Genomic DNA, 20586 nt, shown 5'->3' with positions numbered 1-20586 from the left:
ACGAAGGTTATAGGCCGGAGAGAAGGGAGGACTCGCGGTGGTTGTTGGTGGTCGATCGGATTCGGCCGGTTCTGAGATGCAACGGGCGGCGTGATTTTGATGTTAAACAGCTTCCTCCCTCTTTCTTCTTCTTTGGACTCAATTTTTGCGATAACCGTGAGTTTGTGTGTTAAAAAGAAATAAGGGTTTTGTGTTGTTTGTGGCTGTGAGAAATTGTTAGTACTGACTCAAGAACAAAAACAAGGTTTTTGTTAATAGAATTGTGAGAATTTGTGTAAAAGGATAGATGGGATTTTGTACGTGAGTATAGTTTGTGAATGGTTAGATTGACTGTGAAGTTTCTTGAATGGAGGTTTTACCGTTGGGGAGGAAAGACCAAAGGGTGATGGTGACAGTGAAATTGTTTTTGTATGAGAAGTATGTACAAGACCTTTTTTGTGAATGAAAGTGAAAAAAACGGTAGAGAATAGGGTTAGTTGTTGTGCGTAGGAGAAAGGTGGAGAAAATAAGGGTTCATCCTTTTTTCAAAAGAATATGTTAGAAAGGTATATATAATGATAAATTAGGTTAAACAAAGACATGGGCTTGGATCATAAAATAATAACAATATAAACTTAATCTAACGATAATAAAATAATAATAATAATAAATATATTCTAAAACAAAATTATAAATATAATAAAACTATAAAGCTATAAAAATCTAAAAATAACCATCCTAATAAAACTATAAAATTATAAAAATAAAATAAAGATATTCTAATAAACTATGAAATTAAGATAGAAAACATATTTTGAGATTTTTGGATAAACAGAAATTAACTTAAAATTAATATTAGAATAAAAAATGAAAAAGAATGTCAGTAGTGGGTTTCGAACCCGTGACCTTGTACCTGCAAACCTTACCTCCTTACCAATTGCGCCATGTTATCTAATCGAAATAAAAATGACATTTTGTAAATATATGAGGGCAAATTTTGGGGTATGACAGGGGTGCAATGACTTTTGTACCTCATTTTGTCTTGTAGTGATTTTCCTTTTTTCCTTTGATTCAAATGAGGTTTCCTTTTCAATGCAACCAGGATTTCCCTCCAATAATTTCAGCATCCTACACTCCACGTTTGCCCTAGAAAACCCATAGAAATCTTCGATCTTTTCCCTTCAGCCAGGTTCTCATTTATTTCAATTTGCGTTCCTTTCAGTAGCCCACTACAGTCATGACTCAGCTCGGCTTTGGTAACCTTTAAACAATTAAAATATTATTAAAACAACAAAAGGGAGCACCTATTGTGCTCAAAGGTAACAACTATAGAAAATTATAGAATGCGATAAAATAAGAAATAAAAGCTAACAAACTAATAATAACCCAAAAGATTAAGGTATGGATTAACTTACAAAATGTGTGTTAACACTATCCCAGAAATATAGCGAAGCTACTAACATGTTTTGACAGTAGGCTGTTCTTAGTTTCGACAATAAGATAGCATCATAGAAGCCCATTTCTTTCCAGAATGGAGCTTTCTTCTTCTCAATTTTTATGATCCAAACACAGTATGGCTCAAGATCTTTTGTTATTGGGCAAGAGCGAAACACTCTAAGCGAATTGCTCATGTAGTCTAAGTTAAAGGGCTTTTATTGATTTGAGGCGTCGGTCAAAGCTTCGTCGGATCATATACAATTAGGACACTAGTGTCTGACTTATCACTATCCTTAGGGGCAGTTTTTGCCCTACAAATTATAGGTTTTATCCGATGATATACAGGGAAAAATGTCTTAAGCTTTTCTATATCAAAATAAAAACCAAGCAAGGGACCCATGTATGCACGAGTCTCACCAAAAATGGTCAAAGGGACAAGTACCTGAGATTTATATATTTTGAGATTTTTTTTAACCAAAGTAGGTTCATGAATGAACTCTTGATTTTCCACCAGCGTTGGCTTTGCAATTCGAGCTACATGTGCCATGGAATCCTCATGTTGTTTTACAACCTTGGAGATATTTGATTTGGAAGATACCATTGATGAAATGTTAGAAGATTAAAAGAGGAAATATGCTAGGATGGGTTTTATGGGTAAGAAATTGTAAGAAGATTATGAATATTTGAAGACTCAAAGTTTGTAAAAGTGTTAAAAAATTGAAGAAGAAGAAGAAGCTATTTATAGTGAGGGAAATGACGTCCCCTTTTTCTTTTTTGAAACAAAGAAGAAATTTAACGGGGCACGTGTATACCTCCAAGAGGTGGGTTAGGCAGTTGCCTATTCAGATGCCACCATTACTTATAAAAAATAGGGTTAATGATGATGGCTGCAGAGTTGCATGTCTCGATGAGATGTTTTGCAAAAGAAAGTCATGATAACCATGACGTCACAACAGTGATGGAGCAGTCGCGTCAAAGACTGTCAAAATATGTTCATTTCTCCACATGATCGGAAAATACATTTTAGGGAGGCGATTCATTAAATGCAAATTTGACGCTCACCAAGAAGAAGATATTTGGGAAACAAAGGATTAAATTCTTTGTAAACAGATTCACTTCGACGAATATGAAGATTACTTCGACAAACAAAGTCACTTGACGAGAAGCTAGTCACCCTAATAGATTGATTATGTTATCTGAGACTTAGAAAATTTTTAAGTCACTTAGAATTCGACGAAGCGAATTCGAAACAGGCTATTGGCGGGATATTTGGCCTTATCTGTCCCTTGAGAAGGACGCGTTGAGGCTTGTAAGTGCGAAGCGCATGCAGACAAGAAACGTATCATCTTTATAGTAAAAGACCGTTGTAGTCGAATTAGTATATATAGAAATCTTAGTAAATAGATTTTCGGTGTGTTCAACATTGTACAAATCCTCAAAACTTACTCAAAGTATCTAGTGTATTGAGAAATGGGTCCCTTTGAGAATGTGCGTTTGAAACACCATTTATTTTAGTTATAAACAATTATTTACATTAAAAGTCTTTTTAAAGTTTTTCCTTTACCTTTCCTATTGAAAAATCTTTACTTTCTTGCCTAAATTTATCTTCCTTTGTCCTTTAATTCCTTTGTCCTTTACTATTAAACACAAAGCTTTACATTCATTTATTTTCTATTCTTTTAAATTAACCTTATGTTTAGGCCTAAAAAACCTAAATACACGAAACTTGAACACAAACGTCTTTAGGATCAATCTAGTCGATCCTGCGAGTAATCAAAGTGTCTAAATTTGGAGGACTAGCGCATGTCTACCAAAATAGAGGGTAAACACTCGATTGATTGCAAATGAATGATAGGTGGAATCTTAGGGGTTAAAGTCGGGGTATGACAACTAGTAGCCCAATTAAGCCTTCAAAAAGATTAGGACCAAGCCTAATAAGCCTATGATAGGCTAAAAACCAGACTTAGGCTTTGAATTTTTTAGGAGGCCAGACTTAAGCTTGGCAAAGCCTATCTAAGCCCAACTTATTCCCACCTCTACTCGCACCAGTTTTGGTAGACCATATCAAATCCCCAAGCTACTGGTGTAGTTAGGGAAGGGGTAATATTCACACGCCTCAACAATTTTTCCTCAAACCTGCTAAAGGGCAACCTGAGTTTCAATAGAGTAAAGATACATCCATAGAAAGGGATGAAACACCCATAAAAAGGTTGCATATCCTATTGCAAGTAACATGAAAAATCGACTAGTTAGAGGAAAAACCCATTTTTTACACGAGGTTTTTCCACTTTATGAATATTATCAAAATAAGAAATATTTCTCACTAGCTTAGGGTCTACCCATCAGTATAGGCGAGCGTCTGCCAGCTCCATAAAACCTGCTTGTCCTCGTTGAACCATATCTTCCCAACTATCATGAAAAAGTTAATACAGGTCAGAAACTACACTATTGCCCCCAAAAGCAAGGTGATCCCTAATCTCTATGTCACTTGGGTTCTGACCATGCACCGTCTTAAAGGTAATAGCAAAATAGCTAGCTTAACGCGCATCTTAAACTGCTATACCAACAACTGGATCCGTTTGAGACCTAATAGAAGAAGCAAGACGGGTAGCCATCTCCCTCAAATCCACATCGTCGGAATTTCTCTCCTCGTCTTCTTTAGAAGTTCCATCAGTACTTTCCTTAGTAGAAGCATTGATGGGTGGATCATCACTTTCTATCGAACCCTCACCAAACCCAAAGTTATCACTGAGTACAATAAGGTCGAGGTTGAGACGATTAACTTATAAGGGATCAATGTTTGTGACATATGGATTTTTCATATATTACTGACAACAAATAATCTCCACCATCAGGTTCATTCACCATGTTCTCAGGTATATTTTTCTCTATTTGCCATAGTAAAGACAAAAAAGCAAATTAGCAAATGAGCGGACGAAGAAATATTTATAAGAGATACCCGAGAATGAGGATGAATAAAGAATAATAGACCCAAATAAGAAGAGAAAGTGGCAAAACCAAAAGCACTAGAGTTTAGAAAAGGAAGAAAGGGTTTGCGAAAATGTAAGTCTTAGTTGTGAGAGAGAACAAAATTGGAAGATGAAAAAAATTAACGTTGCAGAATGAAAAAATAGTAAGATGAAAAATCAACGATCAAATTTCACCTTGAAAATATGACAAAGTTTGCGTGCACTCGAGCACCCTAGGGGAAACACCATGTCCTAACCTACAAACCTAGGGCCACATGTGAAGAAAATTTGCGAAACGTCTCAATAATGAGACTAACATTTAATACAGTTTGTCCCCAAATCTCTTCCAATTCTCAACACAAGGTCCTAACTAAGGATACTCGCCACACCCAGTTCCTTGAAAGACTTCTCATACATCATCACACCACAACAAGTCATAGATACAACTGTTCTAGAAAGACCGCATATTCAATACTAGATGGACCAAATTGTCACCCATTATATAAACCACCAAATAAAAAAAGTTTATAATTTTATTCATAATTCATTATACCCCTATTATATTTACTCACTGATTTGAACATTGAAGTAATAACATTCATATCCACCTCGTCCAACCACCACATAAAAATAAAAATAATTACATCAACAATTATCATAACAAATATTATTAAAAATATTATTAAATTTTTAATGGGTAAATTACCACTTTATTATATAACCAATAAACAAAAGTAATCTTTAATTTATAGCCACGTGGCTAAAGGGTGATATTGGAATTACAGTATCAAATCTATGTTGCTAACCGCAGCGGAAACGAGACCCCATCCTGTATTACTTCGGGGTTCCTCACGGAACGCAACACAAAGTTAAGAACCCTAAAAAAACTAAAGACCAAAAAAATGAAGCCCTAGAAAAGAATCAGAGAAGCAGTTTCGCACTCCCTTACGTCTCAGTCTTTTTCTCTTATCATTGTTTTCGATAAACCATTTGCTGGTTCTGAACTCTAATTTGCGTATTTCGTTTTCTTTTATTATTTTATCTCTGTTCGACATTGTTTTGCTTCAGTGTTTTCAGGAGTAAATTAATTTGGGTGCATTCGATTTCGTAATCAAGGTTGCAATTTTCGACGCCTTTTTCTGTTTCTCCATCTTCGGTAATCGTTTTCCTCTACTCCTCCAGTTAGGGTTTCGATTAACGAAGCGACGAATTTTTTTCCCTCGATTCTCCTCCAATTATCATCACTGTGAGTAAAAATGATTTTTTTATGTATATTGTTTCTTTTACTATTAGCAATTGTTATTTGAAATTGTGAAATTGTTCTGTTGTCTCGGATCTGCCTCTTTCGATTTGGGATTTTTTTTGGATTAATTTACTTCAGCAAGGTTGCAATTTGAATCAATAATTTTTACGCCCTAGATTTCTGAAAAAGTTCAGTTTAGTTTGCGGTGATTTAATGTCGAACCTGTTGTTTTTTTGCTCTGATGCATATTGTTTGAGTTATTAGGCTGTTTGTTTTTTCTTTGTTGCTGAGAGTTTATTGAATTTAATGGCTGATTTCAGGTTAAGGAAGGTGTTCAGTCATTTAAATTTTAGATACAATGTCGTCAAATTCGAAATACCCGATTCTGGATGATAAGCCCATTAATCAGTGGAAGGTTACAGAGCTGAGAGAGGAGCTGAAGAAAAGGAAGTTAGCAACCAAAGGTTTAAAGGAGGATTTAATCAATCGTTTGGATGAAGCTATTCGTGAGGAAAGGGAGGTTGCCGAGGCTTCCCCTGAACAGGAGGAGGATGCTGAGGCTTCCCCCGAACAGGAAGAGGCTGCCCCTGAACAAGAGGCTGCTAAGGCTTCCCCTGAAAAGGAGGAGGCTGCAGAGGGTTTGCAGAAGGATGATGCTAATGGTTTACACACTCAAGAAGAGGGGGTAAAAGATTCTCAGACTGGTAATGTGGATGCTGAAGTGGTTGATACAACTGCAAGGGAAAGCTTCCAAACATTGGAAACTTCTGAAAAGGGGGATTCTGGTGTAGTGGAACCATTTGAAAAGGAAAATGTAGTGAAGGTTCCAGAGGTTGTGGATAATGACAGTATTAAGAATGTCAAGCAGGACGGTGTCACTGACCCAGTTGACGATAATAATACTGTTTCGGCCATGGATCTAGATAGTGAACATGCAGTTTTGCCAGCTGGCGCTGAATCTGATAATGCAGGAGAGGAGGTAGTGGCCCATCCTTCCACTATGGAGACCACTGTGGAGACTACTGTGGAAACCACTGTTACGGTCACTGAGACTGTAGAAACAGAAGTAGTAGTCAGTGGTCAGGATTCGTATAGTTCAGAGAAGAATAATGAGGATTCAGCCATCAAGCTAGAGAACGAGGAATCAAGAGCGCAGCTGGATAATGAGGAGTCAAAGCTCCAACTGGAGTGTGACCCGAAGCCTACCCGCGACGATCTCATGCCCATCTCATCTGCTCCAGAAAACCAGGTATCTGAGGTCAACCCTAGTTTAGGGTCTCAAGTAAAATCTGATTCTTTTTCTACTGATTCTGTGTCAATTAATGAAAAGAATGAACTAAAGGATACTATAATTGCTAATAATGTCAAATTAGAACAAGATAATGTTAGGCCAGAGATGGTGGAAGAACCATCATCCAGAAATGACGTACCTGTTTATGATGAATCGCATTCAATGGATGTTGGAGGGATGCATGAAAAAAAGTCATCTGTCGAAGAAAATGACAACGATGTTCCAAGTCCAGACTTGAACAAAACCAATAGTAGTGATGATGTAGGGTATCCAGAAAAGTTGAACTTGGACAGAAGTTCTGGTGATGATTCTATGGAAGAGGACTTGCCTGAGACTAGGCAATATGATTCTAAGTTTAATGTTGATGAACTTAGGGACAAAGTTGAGAATACTGAAGTTCCTATGGTCACTGAAGAAAGCAAACCAATGGTTGAGGGAGATGGTGTATCCGCAAGAAAAAGTGATACCCATCAAGATATTGACATTAGTCCTGTTTCCTTGACTGAGAAGCGAAAATATCCTGGTAAGCATCATATATATTTTTTGTACACTGGCTTACTTTCATTTTAGTTTTGATTCGACAGGTACGTCTTAGGGAAATCAAGAAATTATATGATGATTGTCCTTTAATCCTGAATTATTTGAAATTTTTGTTTCAGAACAAACATTAGTAGGAAACAACGAGCCTGCAAAAAGGCAACGCAGGTGGAACACTGATGCAATTAAAGGATCAGATCTGCAAAGCACTACTCCCAGAGCCGCCATTACACCCAAGGATGGACAAACTGCTCTGAAGCGCAGCTTTTCCAGGTCTAATTCCTCTGCAACTGATGATACACCTAAAGAACGCATTGGTAAGTTGACATCATGCAAAAATTATGCAAAATCTTTCAAGAACTGATACTCACACACACACACACACACTACTATCTCCGGTGTTATATTAATGAATATTAATTTTCAATTTATAGGCTGTATCTTGAATAAATAAACAAATAAATTCCTAGCACTTGTTAAATTTTTATTTTGATCAGTGTACACTTATACTTATAAATGCATCTCTCTTATTCTTCATTTCTCATGCTTGTATGCATTTTCCAAGTGAAGTTAAGGTTTAAATGTTGGTGCTGATTGTATACTTTCATATAGCTATGTTTCTACTATGATGTACAGTACCCTTATTTTACGGGTTTTCTTTGTTGTTTGACTGGTGTGTGTTTGTGTCTTCTATCTCTTCCTTTTTGGGTCTAAATGTTTCTTTTGGCAGTTCCACCATCACGAAGGACCCCGACTAATTCCCTCAGGATTGATCAATTCCTTCGTCCATTTACCCTAAAAGCAGTGCAAGAACTTCTTGGCAAAACTGGGAGTGTCAGCAGTTTCTGGATGGATCAAATAAAGACCCATTGCTATGTTACTGTAAGACAGTTCTTATTTCACTGCCTTCTTTCTACTGTAAATTCCAATGTGATGTTATTACATTTATCACATGGTTCTAACTTTTGAGTAATCTTCTAAACTTTTTTTTGATGATGCCAGTACTCGTCCACTGAAGAGGCTGTTGAGACACGAAATGCTGTGTATAACTTGCAATGGCCTCCAAATGGCGGGCGGCTCTTGGTTGCAGAGTATGTTGATCCTGAAGAGGTGAAAATGAAGTTAGAAGCTCCTCCAACACCAACTGCCTCTGTAAACAGTGTTCCAACACTTCCTCCCGCACCACCTTTATCACAGCCAGAGCCTTCCCCGCGTCAGCACAGGGAGCAGCATCTTCCAGTTGCTCTCCCACCTCCACCACCATTGTCAAGGCCCCCACCAGTTGCAAGGGAACGTCTTCCATCGCCACCACCCCTTCCTGAGAAAGTGGAACCACCTATTGTCACTCTGGATGATCTCTTCCGCAAAACCACAGCAACTCCTCGGATCTATTATTTACCTTTGTCTGAAGAGCAAGTTGCTGCAAAACTCGCGGCCCAAGGTAAAAGTACGAGACATTAAGCAATTAATCGGCAATTTGTCTCTGGTAGCTTGATGCTCTTTTATTTATGGCCATTGTGTTAGTTAGTGGTATTATGGAAGCAGTGAGTGCATCTCGGCAGGTCTGCTGGTGTTTGTATCAGAAAAAAAATTGTCATTTGAGATTTGAATTTCCTTGTTAGTGTTGGAACTTCTTAAACTAAGAGCCACTTCGGTGGATATATTTTCCCTGCAGTTCGAACTATTTTCAGTGAACCTTTTCCCAACTATTTTAGACTTTGATGAAAATATTTGACATTACTTATGTTTATTCTATTGCCATGGAACTGAATTATGGTATCATTCTGTTAATGGCACGTGATTGTTTTTTGTTGATGTGTGTTTTCATTTGTATAATGTCACGTTTGTATGTGTGTAGGGAGGGAGTGTACTGGTTTTCTCCAAACCTTGTGTTTCACTTGACAGTCACATGCACCAGATAATGTTAGATCTTTTTTAGAAGGGGTTGATTAACAAACTTGTATGTAATGGAATCAGTGAAGTTTACCAAAATCACTGGCGTTGTGATTTTGTTGACGCTCTAATGTGCAGCTTTGGCCTTTCTGATATTGATTAACCTTGTTTATGACAATTTCATCAATGCAAAGTTATGAGTTTTACTTTTCAATATAGAAAAATGAGAGTGATATTTCCCCAAGCAACGAACTTCCTGGTCATAAAAAAATGAAGACAATAGGGCCTAATGGTGAAGATTGAAATTACTAGTACAACATTATTAGGGGATTGTTTCTCCATTCTATGTGGTGGAGAATCACTTGAAGGAAATGTGAAAATGCTCTATAAATTTGGAAATGTACTTTCTTCTGCATATTTTTTCACATCAAAATCCGTTTTGAGTTTCACCTTTTTTTCTCTCAAAATTTAATTCGGAGGTGTACATTCGAATTCACCCTTTACACAACATGCTTAGCTGAGTTGCATTCATTTTGAGATAAATTGATTTGGAAGCTCGAGATGCTTGAGTCTCAAAAGTTGATGCCTCCGCATCAATTGTACTAGAACCAACCGATGTCTAAGATGATCGAGCTCTTTCTCTACGAACCGATGCATGCTGCGCAATCCTGTCGTGTCTCAATCTATCTTGGTTATCAGCCATAACACCCATAATTAAATCACATAAGCATTTGTTAGAAAAAATTCACATATGCATTTTCGGATTCTGGAAATCAAAACGTTGAAAAAATTCAAAGATACATTTCTGGAATATTTTGCAACTCTGAGAAGAACGGAATGATAGAATGAGATGAATTCAACATTAAAAAAATGTATTGATCATTTAAACTACCTATCGAATACATTGCTCACTTAAATAGCATATCTATTACATATCCTAATGTTTAATTTCTACAAATGTATATAGAAATAAAAAACTTACAAAATGCGAGTTTGATGTTGAACTCTTTGATCGGTTGAATATTGATGGTAGAATCTTGGAACGTCAATTGAATAAGTTTGAGAGTTTGTGAGTTTAAAGGTTTTGATAGTTTGGAGAGTTTGTGAGTGAGTACAAAAAAAGTGGGAAAAAAAGAAGGGACTCTGACGTGCAATTGATTAAAAAAACGTTCGGAGATGTATTTCTATAAGTTATATGAAGATACATTTCATTATTTTTTTTGACATAACCTTAAGGCTATGTTTAGATACATAAAAAGTAACGGAGCGCAAGGGAGCGGAGGGGAATGGAACGGAGCGGAATCGAATAAAGATGTCATTCTATTGTTTGGATATTTGGATATGTCATGACTCATGATGGAATGGAGTAATTTTATCATTCCGCCCAAATCGGAGGGTACAAAAAATGATGGAATGAGATGAAATGCATTCCATCCATTACCGCTCCATTCCATTCATTTTTAATCAATTCAAACGATGAAACATAACTTCATTTCATTCCATTCCGCTTCATTCCATCGTATTCCATCAATCCAAACATACCCTAAAACTTGACTAAGAACGAGTATGAATGAAAAGCATCTGAAAATATATTATTGAATTTTAAAAGTAGTTTTAATTCTTTTATTAAGGTGAGGAATCAATCAACGCAGAAAAACAATTTCTTTGATTTAAGCTGTTCTTGTGGACTTGTTTGGTTTTTTTAGCTGAAGCTGAACAAAGGGTATGTTTGTTTGGTCAAAAAAAAAAAAAGGGTATGTTTGTTTATTAATTATAACCATGACTGCATTAACTTGCTTCACAAAAAGAAGGTAAAGAACACAAAAATTGATCCATTTCATTAACCGTTTACGTCAAGAAAAACATGTATTGGATTTGATTTTACTTAAATGAATAATTAATAACGTAAAAAGGTCAAAGATTTTCTAAAGTAAATGAATTCTAACAAACGTTGCTGACATGTTTTTTTGGTATGAATCGAGCCAAGACTAGAATGACATGTTTTTTTTGTACAAATTTTTAATTTTTTGTTTTAAACCTTAATTTTTTATTCAAAATATATATAAAAATGAGTATTACAATTGTATTGTTTTCAATTTTTTCTTAAGCCTTTCAATAATTATTTTTGGAATGAAAATATTTTTCTCTATGCCAATCATAATTTATATTTATTTAATTTGATCATATTTTCACTATTTTTAAATTCTAAAAATTGACCTAATTTGATACTTCAAATCCACCCTAAACCTAAAAAAATTAAATACTTTAAAAAAGTTATCATATAGAATCAAATTTATTAAATTTAACCATTAAAATATTAGGAACCAAAAAAATTGTTATTAGGGGTTGTAACTTGTACCGTACTATGTCTTCTCAAAATTCTTCCTTTCTTATATGCAGCTCAATTTGTAACTCAATTTCCCCCCTCTCTTCAAACATCGATTTATCTATTGAACCTCTTTTTCCTCCCAAATCTCTTCTAGGGTTTATATTCACAAAATTGAACCGTTCCTTTTAGGTTTTCCGTAAATTGGCTTCACAGGATTCTAGGGTTTCGGTTTTCAAATTCTCGTTGAAGCAAAAAAGTTGAACATGAACAAAGATTTCCAGGAGCTGATACTCGCTGACAAGCTCTCCAAGCTTAATAGCTCTCAGGCAGCCATTGAAAGTATCCTTTTTTATTTTTTTCTCGATTTTGATTTTGATTTTGGATATTTCAGGATCTAGCAATCTTTGATTTTTTTTGTAATTACTGAATTATAGTGTTTTTGAAGTTGGTTGTTATCGTTAACTTTTGATATAGCTTTATCACATTGGTGTATATTTAACCGGAGCAATGCTGAACAAGTTGTTTCGACATGGAAAATACAGTTTGACAAATCAGATATAGAACGCCAAATTCCCCTTTTGTATCTTGCAAATGACATCATGCAGAACAGCAAGCGTAATGGGAATGAGTTTGTGATTGAGTTTTGGAAGGTTCTTTCTGCAGCAGTCAAGGATGTTCTTGCGAAAAACAATGATAAGGGAAATCGTACAGTAGCTAGACTGGTAAGCCCCTTTCATAGTGTTTGTAATAAATATTCAGAAGCCTCGAGTGAATGCGTCTGTGCGAAATTCCGATAAATGGGAAAGTGGGTGTGTGAAAGAATATGAAATTGCGCAGATGTTTTATTCATGCTTGGGTTATAATGTTAGATATGACTATAAATGCTGATCATATGATTTGAAAAAGTATTGATTTATTTTGGTTCTTACCTAATTTTAGCTTGAAGTATGGGGGGAAAGGAATGTTTTTGGGTCTCATGTGCAAAACCTCAAGGATATAATGCTTGGAGAGGGCTCTCCTCCGCCATTGGAACTCGGCAAAAAGAGATCGCGTTCTGTTAAAGTTATGAAAAGGGATTCTGTAAAGATTTTGAAAAGGGATTCTCGTTCTATTAAATCGGTGAGACTAAGTTCCAGTCTGCTTTCCCTGTTTTTTTACTAATCACTGAATTGATGCTAGATGATTATATCCTTAAAAGTGGTTTGCTATGTTCATTTCACATTCTTACTTCCATGTTGTTGTATGGTGCCAGAAATTGTCCATAGGAGGAACGACAGAAAAAATAGTGTCTGCATTTCATTTGGTGCTCAGTGAACAGGCCAATGAAGATGAAGACATGAGTAATTGCAAGTCCGCTGTTCAGCGTGTGAGGAAGATAGAGAAAGATGTTGATATTGCATGTACCACCGGTAAGCAAACAACTCAACAGAAGTAACATCTGGATCTTGAAAGGTACAGTTCTAATATTGCTTTCTTTTTCAGCTTCAGCTAAGGATCCTAAGCGGAAAACTTTGATGAAGGATCTAGAAGAGCAACAAAATCTATTAAAACGTTGCATAGAGAAACTTAAATTAGTTGAAGCAAGTAGAGCAGCCCTAGTATATCAGTTAAAAGAAGCTTTGCTCGAGCAGGTATGTCTTTAGGTCCTTGAGCTCAATGAGTTGGTGCTTGTATTTGCAACAAATATATGTTTTTGGCTTTTCCTGACCGCATATCTTCTTTCTACTGTTTGTGGTATTAGGAATCGGAACTGGAGAGTGTTCGTACACAGATGCAGGTAAAATGTACTATTCATGAATGGTTATTTTCATCAGAAGGCTGTCATATTTTGACTGGTTTCTTGTCCCTATTAGAATGTAATATGCATCAATGGTTTATTTGAGTTTCTTACCATTTAATTACTTTTCTAGTGATTCCTCTTTTATGTATATCTCTAATAAGTCTATCATGGAGAACTCACTGCAGTTCTGAGTCATATGTTGTAAAACATCAATAGAAGAAATTATACCTGATCCTACCTTCCTTAAACTTTATGAACCTAACTTCCTAAACAGATGTCTCAGCAAATATAAACAGAGGAGTATAGTCCTCTCATCTTTTCTGGTAATTAATGTCTCAACAAATATAAACGGAAGGGTATGTTTTGTCTGATGAAAATTTAAATAGAGAAGTCAGTGTAATATCCTTAATCTTTAGAAGGTATTTGCTTGGGTTTCATGAACCCATGAGGTCAGTGTAATTAGCTGTATTTATAAAACTTAAAGGCAGTTTTGGTTGAGGAGTTACTTGGTGAAAGTGAAAGTAAATGTAAGTGAGTTTGTGTTTTCTACCTAGTCATATTTATTACTTGTGTGTACTTTCGTTATTAAAACTCGAATATATTTTGGCTTATAAAATTGCTGGCAAATTTAAACTTATCTGATTATTAATCTTTAGGTTGCTCAAGCACAAATAGAAGAGGCTAGCAACATGCAGAAGCGACTCGATAATGAAGATCCGTCACAGGATGCATCATTTAAAAGAACTTCAAGCACTGATGCAGCTTCACAATCAGAAGCAGCAACTAAAAAGTCAGCTGCAGCAATTGCCGCTGAGGTTGCAGATAAACTTACAGCTTCATCATCATCTCAATTGATCATGCGTTCTGTTCTCTCAACATTTGCTGCAGAAGAGGCAAAGAGTGCTCGTCTAACGTCGGAGTCCACGTCAAATTCTATGATATCAATGCCAAGTTCAGATGCTCATGTCTTTATGCCAGCACAACAGTTGAATGCCGTGCCAAACCATTCATATCCTTCAGTTTTGGTAACTCAACCAACTATGCACAATGCAGCCCCGTCGATGCAAGGTCAATATCACTTATATAGTAATCCATCACCCCAGCAATATGTGCAGTCAACAGGAGGGGTCATCTCTCCATATGGTTATGGTAGTGTACCACCATTACAGCCAGCCCCACCCCCACCACCTTTTACGAATCATACAATGCAAACAACGCAGCAACAGCCAGTACCAACTTTTACAAATCATACAATGCAAACAACACAGCAACAGCCAGTGCCAACTTTTACAAATCATACAATGCATACAACACAGCAACAACCAGGACCAGCTTATAGGAACCATACAATGCAAATAACGCAGCAACATCCAGTACCAATTCATGTTCCAGTGCCTCCAAGTTTCCGGCCACTTCAGCCATCAGGAACGATGTACTATGTTAATCATTAGCATTAAATATGTGGTATACTGCAGTTGACACAGCCTTTGTTGTAACGAGCAAATTCCGGAGATTCAGAATTTCATTTTTTTGCTGGTATACTGGAACGGGTTTCGTAAACATATGGAAGCAAAATTACTAGTCACCCCCCGGGAATCGAAAGGAAACTGGCCTGCCCAGAATCTGAATACAAAAGTGAGTTGAATGTGATATTTTGTTTGGGAGTTGGAAGGAAAAGAGGGGGGAAGACTTTGATGGATGGGTGTAGGGTGGGGTGGGGTGGGGGAGAAAGTGAGGAAAAAATTCACTTAATTTAAAAGACTGGTTTATGGAGAGGAGAGGAGGGAAAACAAAGATTTTTGACTAAATTTTATTTGGGAGTATTACAAGAAGAGTGAAAGATTTGGAGATATTTTAAAATTCCTCCAAATTTTTTCCCAATTTATTTTGAGTTTCCTCATATTGGGGTATCTTAATAAGAAAAATAAACTCCCATGTAAGATGGGTGGTGGTGATCCTCTTTTCTTTTCACTTTACCAAGCCCTTTGTTTTTCGTCAATCTATCACCCAAAGTCTCATCGATATTTATTTCATAGAAAAATTATTTATGGATTCAAAGTTTTCATCAACATGTCTGATTTGATTTTTGCATGAGTGTGTACTCCATGGAAGTGCTGACCGTTTATGATTATGATGAAACATCACACCTGATAATGTTCATGCCTCTCTATGTTGGTTAACTATGGACATGAGTCACTTAAATCTCTAATTTTAGCCATTATTATCGACCAATAGCTATGTCATTTTTTCTTTCTTTCTGAATAAATAGGACTATACATATTTTTATTCATGGGAAGTTCTATTTGTTGATAATTTTTCTTAAAACTCTAAGAGTTTAATAAATATATACTGACAGTGTAAAATAGTTGGAATTGATTGACAGTACACTGCATCACCCCTTTTTTCAAACTCTAAAAGCCTAAAGAAGATTTTACATTAACATTTTAGAAATTCAAAATAAAATCTTTTTTACATTAACAAGAACAACAAAGCTTTATTCTATCCTATTAGGTGGGTCGGCTACATGTATTAACTCTAGCCATAATGTTCTATCAAGAATTATACTTTTATCTAAATCATCAATTTTGAGATCTTTGTTAATAGATTCTCATAGTCTTTCTAGATATTTTTTGAATTGTTTGTTTTCTCTCCATGTGATCTATTTTCTTCACTACAGAATCATGAAAATCTATAGGTTTTCTTTCTACATGCATAAATCATTTAAGTTTATTTTTCACCCTCTTCAATACTATAAGTCTATTTTACATTACCATTTTCGATATTAATGTCGAGATTCATTTTTATTTTAAATTTTAGAAAAAGATTTAAATGTATTTTTGGTTTGTCTATTTTGTTTTAATTTAATTTTTAGTCATATATTATTTTTTAAATTTGAGATTTCAATCTCTCCATTAAGAAAATTTTAAATTTTTTTTGTTGATCCATCTCCATTTCTTTGGCATGGCTATCTTATTTATGACGTACAATAATGAATTAGATAAAATATTTGCAATATCATGCTTAGGGATGAGAATAGACCAGACCGACTAACAAGAGTTTATGGCTCAGCCTACATAAGCCTAAGTCAGACCAGACTTTTTGTATAAATAGAAAATGCCTAGGCTTTTTCATAAGCCTATTTAGCTTAAAAGGCTAGACCATGTGCCATATAAAAAGTCTTTTAAATCTATGAGGTTGACCTATTTAAATAAATATGAATAATTTTATTATTATTATATTATATTTTGTACTTTAAGTAAAATTATAAAAAGAAATCTTAGTTATCTTGAAGAAATAATGAAAATAAGATGGAAAACAATCTTATGAACAATGTCATAACTTGCTTCCATAAGTTCTCTCAAACAAAAAGAATCACAAAATTTATGCTACTAGATAAACTCAAATAAGTCAATACAAACAAACATTTAATCTCTCTGATATTTTAATTTGTTAACCTATATAAAGTTGAGTTGAATGACTTATTTACAAATGTTTAATTGAAATAGGCTTTTGAGTAGGCTAATAGGCCAATCAGGCATTCGAAAAGGCCAAACTCAGGCCAAAATAATAAGCCTATGATACGCTACATGCCAGACTTAGGCTTTGAATTTTTTAGTAGGTCAGACTCAGGCTTGACAAAGCCTAGCTCGGCCCAGCCTATTCCCACCCCTTGCTTTGGAAAAAATCTCGAGAGCTGATATGACGATAATGAATTGGATAAAATATTTGCAATATCATAAATTAATATGTTGTGGAAAACATGGATGACAATTTGACCCATATCTTATGAATATCTTAAAAAATGCCCATGAATAGGTAAAAATCCATAAAATGACTACGGATACGGGCACAGATAATTAAGCACATTACATATTTATATAATATCTTTTATATTATTATATAAGAATACATGTTTATCAATTTAAAAAAATATATTGCTCTTTAACTATTGCACATTTTAATAAAAGTGTTTATTTATTTTTGAACTCAACAATAACATCCATAATTTTTTTTAATATTATTAAAAAACTTAAATTTATATGATATTTTATAAGAGTTAATACATATTTTCACCCCTGCAATATGAGTTTGGTTTGAAAAACCCCTGCAAAAAAAAGTTGCAAGAATGGCCTCAACAAATTTCAAAAGTTTCATTTTGGCCCTTTATCAAGCCACATCATCAAAAAGTCTGATGTGACAGTGTTTTTTTAAACTTTTTAATGAATGAAATTTCCACATCATATATTCAGCCAGTGCAATGACATTAATACCCTTAGTTATTATATCAACAAAAACCTATAATTTTGTGCATTTGGAGTAGTTTCATTTCAAACCCTACTATTAGGGTTCTTAATCTCTTAATCTTTAGTCCTTCTCAACGTGCATTCGTAGGAACACTTTGAAGGAAATACGACTCCACCTTGCTCCATTTTCAAGCTGCATCAGTGTTTAACACAACTTTGCTGATCAAAAAGGTACGTTTGTTCTCTCAAAGTTTCTTTTCTTATACAAGTACAAGAATGTGGTCCCAACTGAATATCTTTCTAAAAAAGTGTACGGGTTATTGTCTGTTTTCTGCAAATATGGGTGTGTTTAGTTTAGTGTTTCACCATGGGGAAATTTTGTGCAAGATGGTCATATGTATTTTAGAGGGGGGTAGTGAGACTATTGTTGAAGGGCAGGACGAAGATACATGAAACTTTTTTGAAGCTGTTAGTCTGGTTAAAGATTGGGGCTATGAAGGTTTTAGGCTATGGAGAAAGATTTGGAAAATGGATGGAGGCTTTACAAATGTTGTTGATGATGCAGAAGTTGTAAAAATTGCTAAGCATTGTATGTCTTGTAAGGTTGATGGTCGTCTTTGGGTAGAGAATGGTGTAAAAGACTTGATGACCAAGGTGCTTCATTCTAATGTGGATGACTTCAGCACCTCTAGTGAAGATGATAGTAGTGGTGTTGATGTTGATGCAGGACAATGTTTCGATGACAGTGAAGAGGAAAGAGTAATTGAAGTAGAGGATGAACAATTTGAACAAGTGGAGGTAGTTGTTCTAGCTAGTGGGAATATGGTGGATGTCAATGGGAAATCAATGAGATTCAAGCTTTGTGCATTCAAGGATCCCAAAAAGATGAAATCAAAGATCATGGTAAAGAAGGTCAATGATTTGGTGCCCAAGAATGTCTTAGGATCTTGTTCAAAGAGGAATACAATCAAATGTGAAGATGTGGATTATGCTAGCGAGGAACTTGAAAGTTCAGATGCTGATGAAAGTGACATGGATGACAAATCTTCCAAGCCAAAGTCTGAGAAGTTCAAATCAAAGTTGCTTAACAAAGACTTTCAATTCAAATTAGGTATGGAGTTCAAATCTCTTTCTGAATTTAAAGATGCTATTAGGGAGTGGTCAGTATTAAATGGTAGAGAGATAAGTTTTGTTAAGAATGAGAGCTATAGGGTTAGGGTTGAGTGCAAGGGTAAATGTGGCCTTTTGGTATTGTGTAGCAAAGTGGGAGACAACCACACTTACCAGATAAAGACTTGGGTGGGGACCCACACATGTGCAAGGGTATTAAATAACAAGTCTGCCAATTCCAAGTGGGTCTCTAAGTTAGTGGTTGAAAAGAGGAAGTCACAAGGGAAAGTCAAATTGTTTGAAATTATGTCTGAACTTAGACAAAAATATTCAGTAGGCATAAGCAAAAGGAAAGCTTGGAGAGAAAAATATATGGCTGAGGAAATAATTGAAGGTGATGCAAAGGAACAATATAATATGTTATGGAGTTATGCAATTGAGTTGAGAAAACATTGTGCTGGGAATACTGTCAAGATAAACACTGAGAGACTACATCCTACACTACCACAACGATTTGGTAGATTTTACTTCTGTTTTGATGGATGCAAGAAAGGGTTTACCAAGGGATGTAGACCATTTATAGGGGTAGATGGGTGTATCTTAAGTCACAATATGGAGGTCAGTTGTTAATTGCTGTAGCAAGGGACCCAAATGACCAATATTATCCTTTGGCATTTGGTGTGGTGGGGACTGAGATAAAGGAAAGTTGGAGATGGTTTATGAAATTGCTAATGAAAGACATTGGAGAAGGGAGAAAGTATGTTTTTATTTCAGATCAACAAAAGGTACAAAGTGTCAATGTTATTCATTTTTATGAAGTTAATCTGTTTATAGAATGGTGCTAATGTTATATGCTTCTTTTGTTGTGTGTGTTTATAGTTTTAGAGGCTTGTTAGTGTCTTTGAGGAGATGTTTGAGCAAATTGAACATAGGGTCTGCCTCAGACACTTGCATGCAAATTTCAAGAAGAAATTTGGTGGTGGAGCTGCTATTAGGGACCTTTTAACGGGGGCTGCAAAGACGACATATTTTCAGGCTTGGGAGAAGAAGATGAATGAGCTTAAAAAACTTGATAAGAAGGCACGAGATTGGTTGATGGGAGTGCCAACAAAACTGTGGTGTAATAGTATTGTGAAGCTTGATAAGTGGAAACACAATGTCATGCCCAATCCTAGGAAAAGACTTGATAAGGAAACTCATTTAAGTGGGGAATGGCTGCCTACATGGAGCAGTGGTGATTTGTGGCAAGTCCATCACCCATATAATGGGTTGCAGTTTGTTGTTGATCTTGGGAAAAAAACTCGCACTTGTTGCTTTTAGAATCTTGTGGGCATACCTTGTAGGCATGCTGTTTCTGCATTGCAATATCAGAATTTAGATCCTGAGAAGTATGTTGACCCTTGTTACATGAGAAAAGCTTACAAGGCATGTTATGAAAACAATGTTAGTCCAATAAATGGTATGGACATGCGGCCTACTGTGGATGCTGAAAACTTGTTGCCACCACAATACAAGAAAGGACCTGGAAGGCCTAAGAAACTGAGGTTTAGAGAGTTGGATGAGAGTGGTTAAAGGATGAGAGTGGTAGGAGTAGCATATATATGCACAAAGTGTGATAAATTGACTTATCAATCCAAGTTATTTTCTGTTTTCTTATCAGAACAAATTGACTTAAGTTACAATAAAACCAAAACTCATAAGAGTAATATCAGAACAAAGCTCATTTAAGAGTAATATATTCCAATACAACCAAAGCTCATATAACATAAACCAT

At 35.5% G+C, this 20586-nt stretch overlaps 2 protein-coding genes across 2 annotated transcripts; both read left to right on the top strand.

The window, feature by feature from the left end:
- The first annotated feature begins 5200 nt into the window (after nucleotides 1-5200).
- Nucleotides 5201-9500, top strand: LOC131661435 (uncharacterized). The gene is made up of 6 exons (XM_058930975.1): nucleotides 5201-5631; nucleotides 5949-7442; nucleotides 7579-7773; nucleotides 8187-8338; nucleotides 8459-8897; nucleotides 9315-9500. The coding sequence occupies exons 2-6, from the start codon at nucleotides 5987-5989 to the stop codon at nucleotides 9356-9358; spliced, it is 2286 nt and encodes a 761-aa protein (XP_058786958.1). The 5' UTR covers nucleotides 5201-5631; nucleotides 5949-5986; the 3' UTR covers nucleotides 9359-9500.
- A 2178-nt stretch (nucleotides 9501-11678) lies between these two features.
- Nucleotides 11679-15424, top strand: LOC131661434 (uncharacterized). The gene is made up of 7 exons (XM_058930974.1): nucleotides 11679-12017; nucleotides 12153-12400; nucleotides 12618-12797; nucleotides 12931-13087; nucleotides 13161-13309; nucleotides 13420-13455; nucleotides 14115-15424. The coding sequence occupies exons 1-7, from the start codon at nucleotides 11942-11944 to the stop codon at nucleotides 14907-14909; spliced, it is 1641 nt and encodes a 546-aa protein (XP_058786957.1). The 5' UTR covers nucleotides 11679-11941; the 3' UTR covers nucleotides 14910-15424.
- Nucleotides 15425-20586: the final 5162 nt, after the last annotated feature.

Source organism: Vicia villosa, linkage group LG3 (assembly GCF_029867415.1).
Source record: "Vicia villosa cultivar HV-30 ecotype Madison, WI linkage group LG3, Vvil1.0, whole genome shotgun sequence".
Taxonomy (NCBI): Eukaryota; Viridiplantae; Streptophyta; class Magnoliopsida; order Fabales; family Fabaceae; genus Vicia; species Vicia villosa.
This window is presented reverse-complemented; position numbering and strand designations above follow the sequence as displayed.

Bases quoted from the DNA above. Each gene is read 5' to 3' on its own strand.
- LOC131661434 (XM_058930974.1), top strand. From the start codon at position 11,942: ATGAACAAAGATTTCCAGGAGCTGATACTCGCTGACAAGCTCTCCAAG. The intron at 12,798-12,930 runs GTGAGACTAAGT...GTATGGTGCCAG, and splicing joins ATTCTCGTTCTATTAAATCG to AAATTGTCCATAGGAGGAAC. The intron at 13,456-14,114 runs GTAAAATGTACT...ATTAATCTTTAG, and splicing joins GTGTTCGTACACAGATGCAG to GTTGCTCAAGCACAAATAGA.
- LOC131661435 (XM_058930975.1), top strand. From the start codon at position 5,987: ATGTCGTCAAATTCGAAATACCCGATTCTGGATGATAAGCCCATTAAT. The intron at 8,339-8,458 runs GTAAGACAGTTC...TGATGATGCCAG, and splicing joins AGACCCATTGCTATGTTACT to TACTCGTCCACTGAAGAGGC. The intron at 8,898-9,314 runs GTAAAAGTACGA...GTATGTGTGTAG, and splicing joins TGCAAAACTCGCGGCCCAAG to GGAGGGAGTGTACTGGTTTT.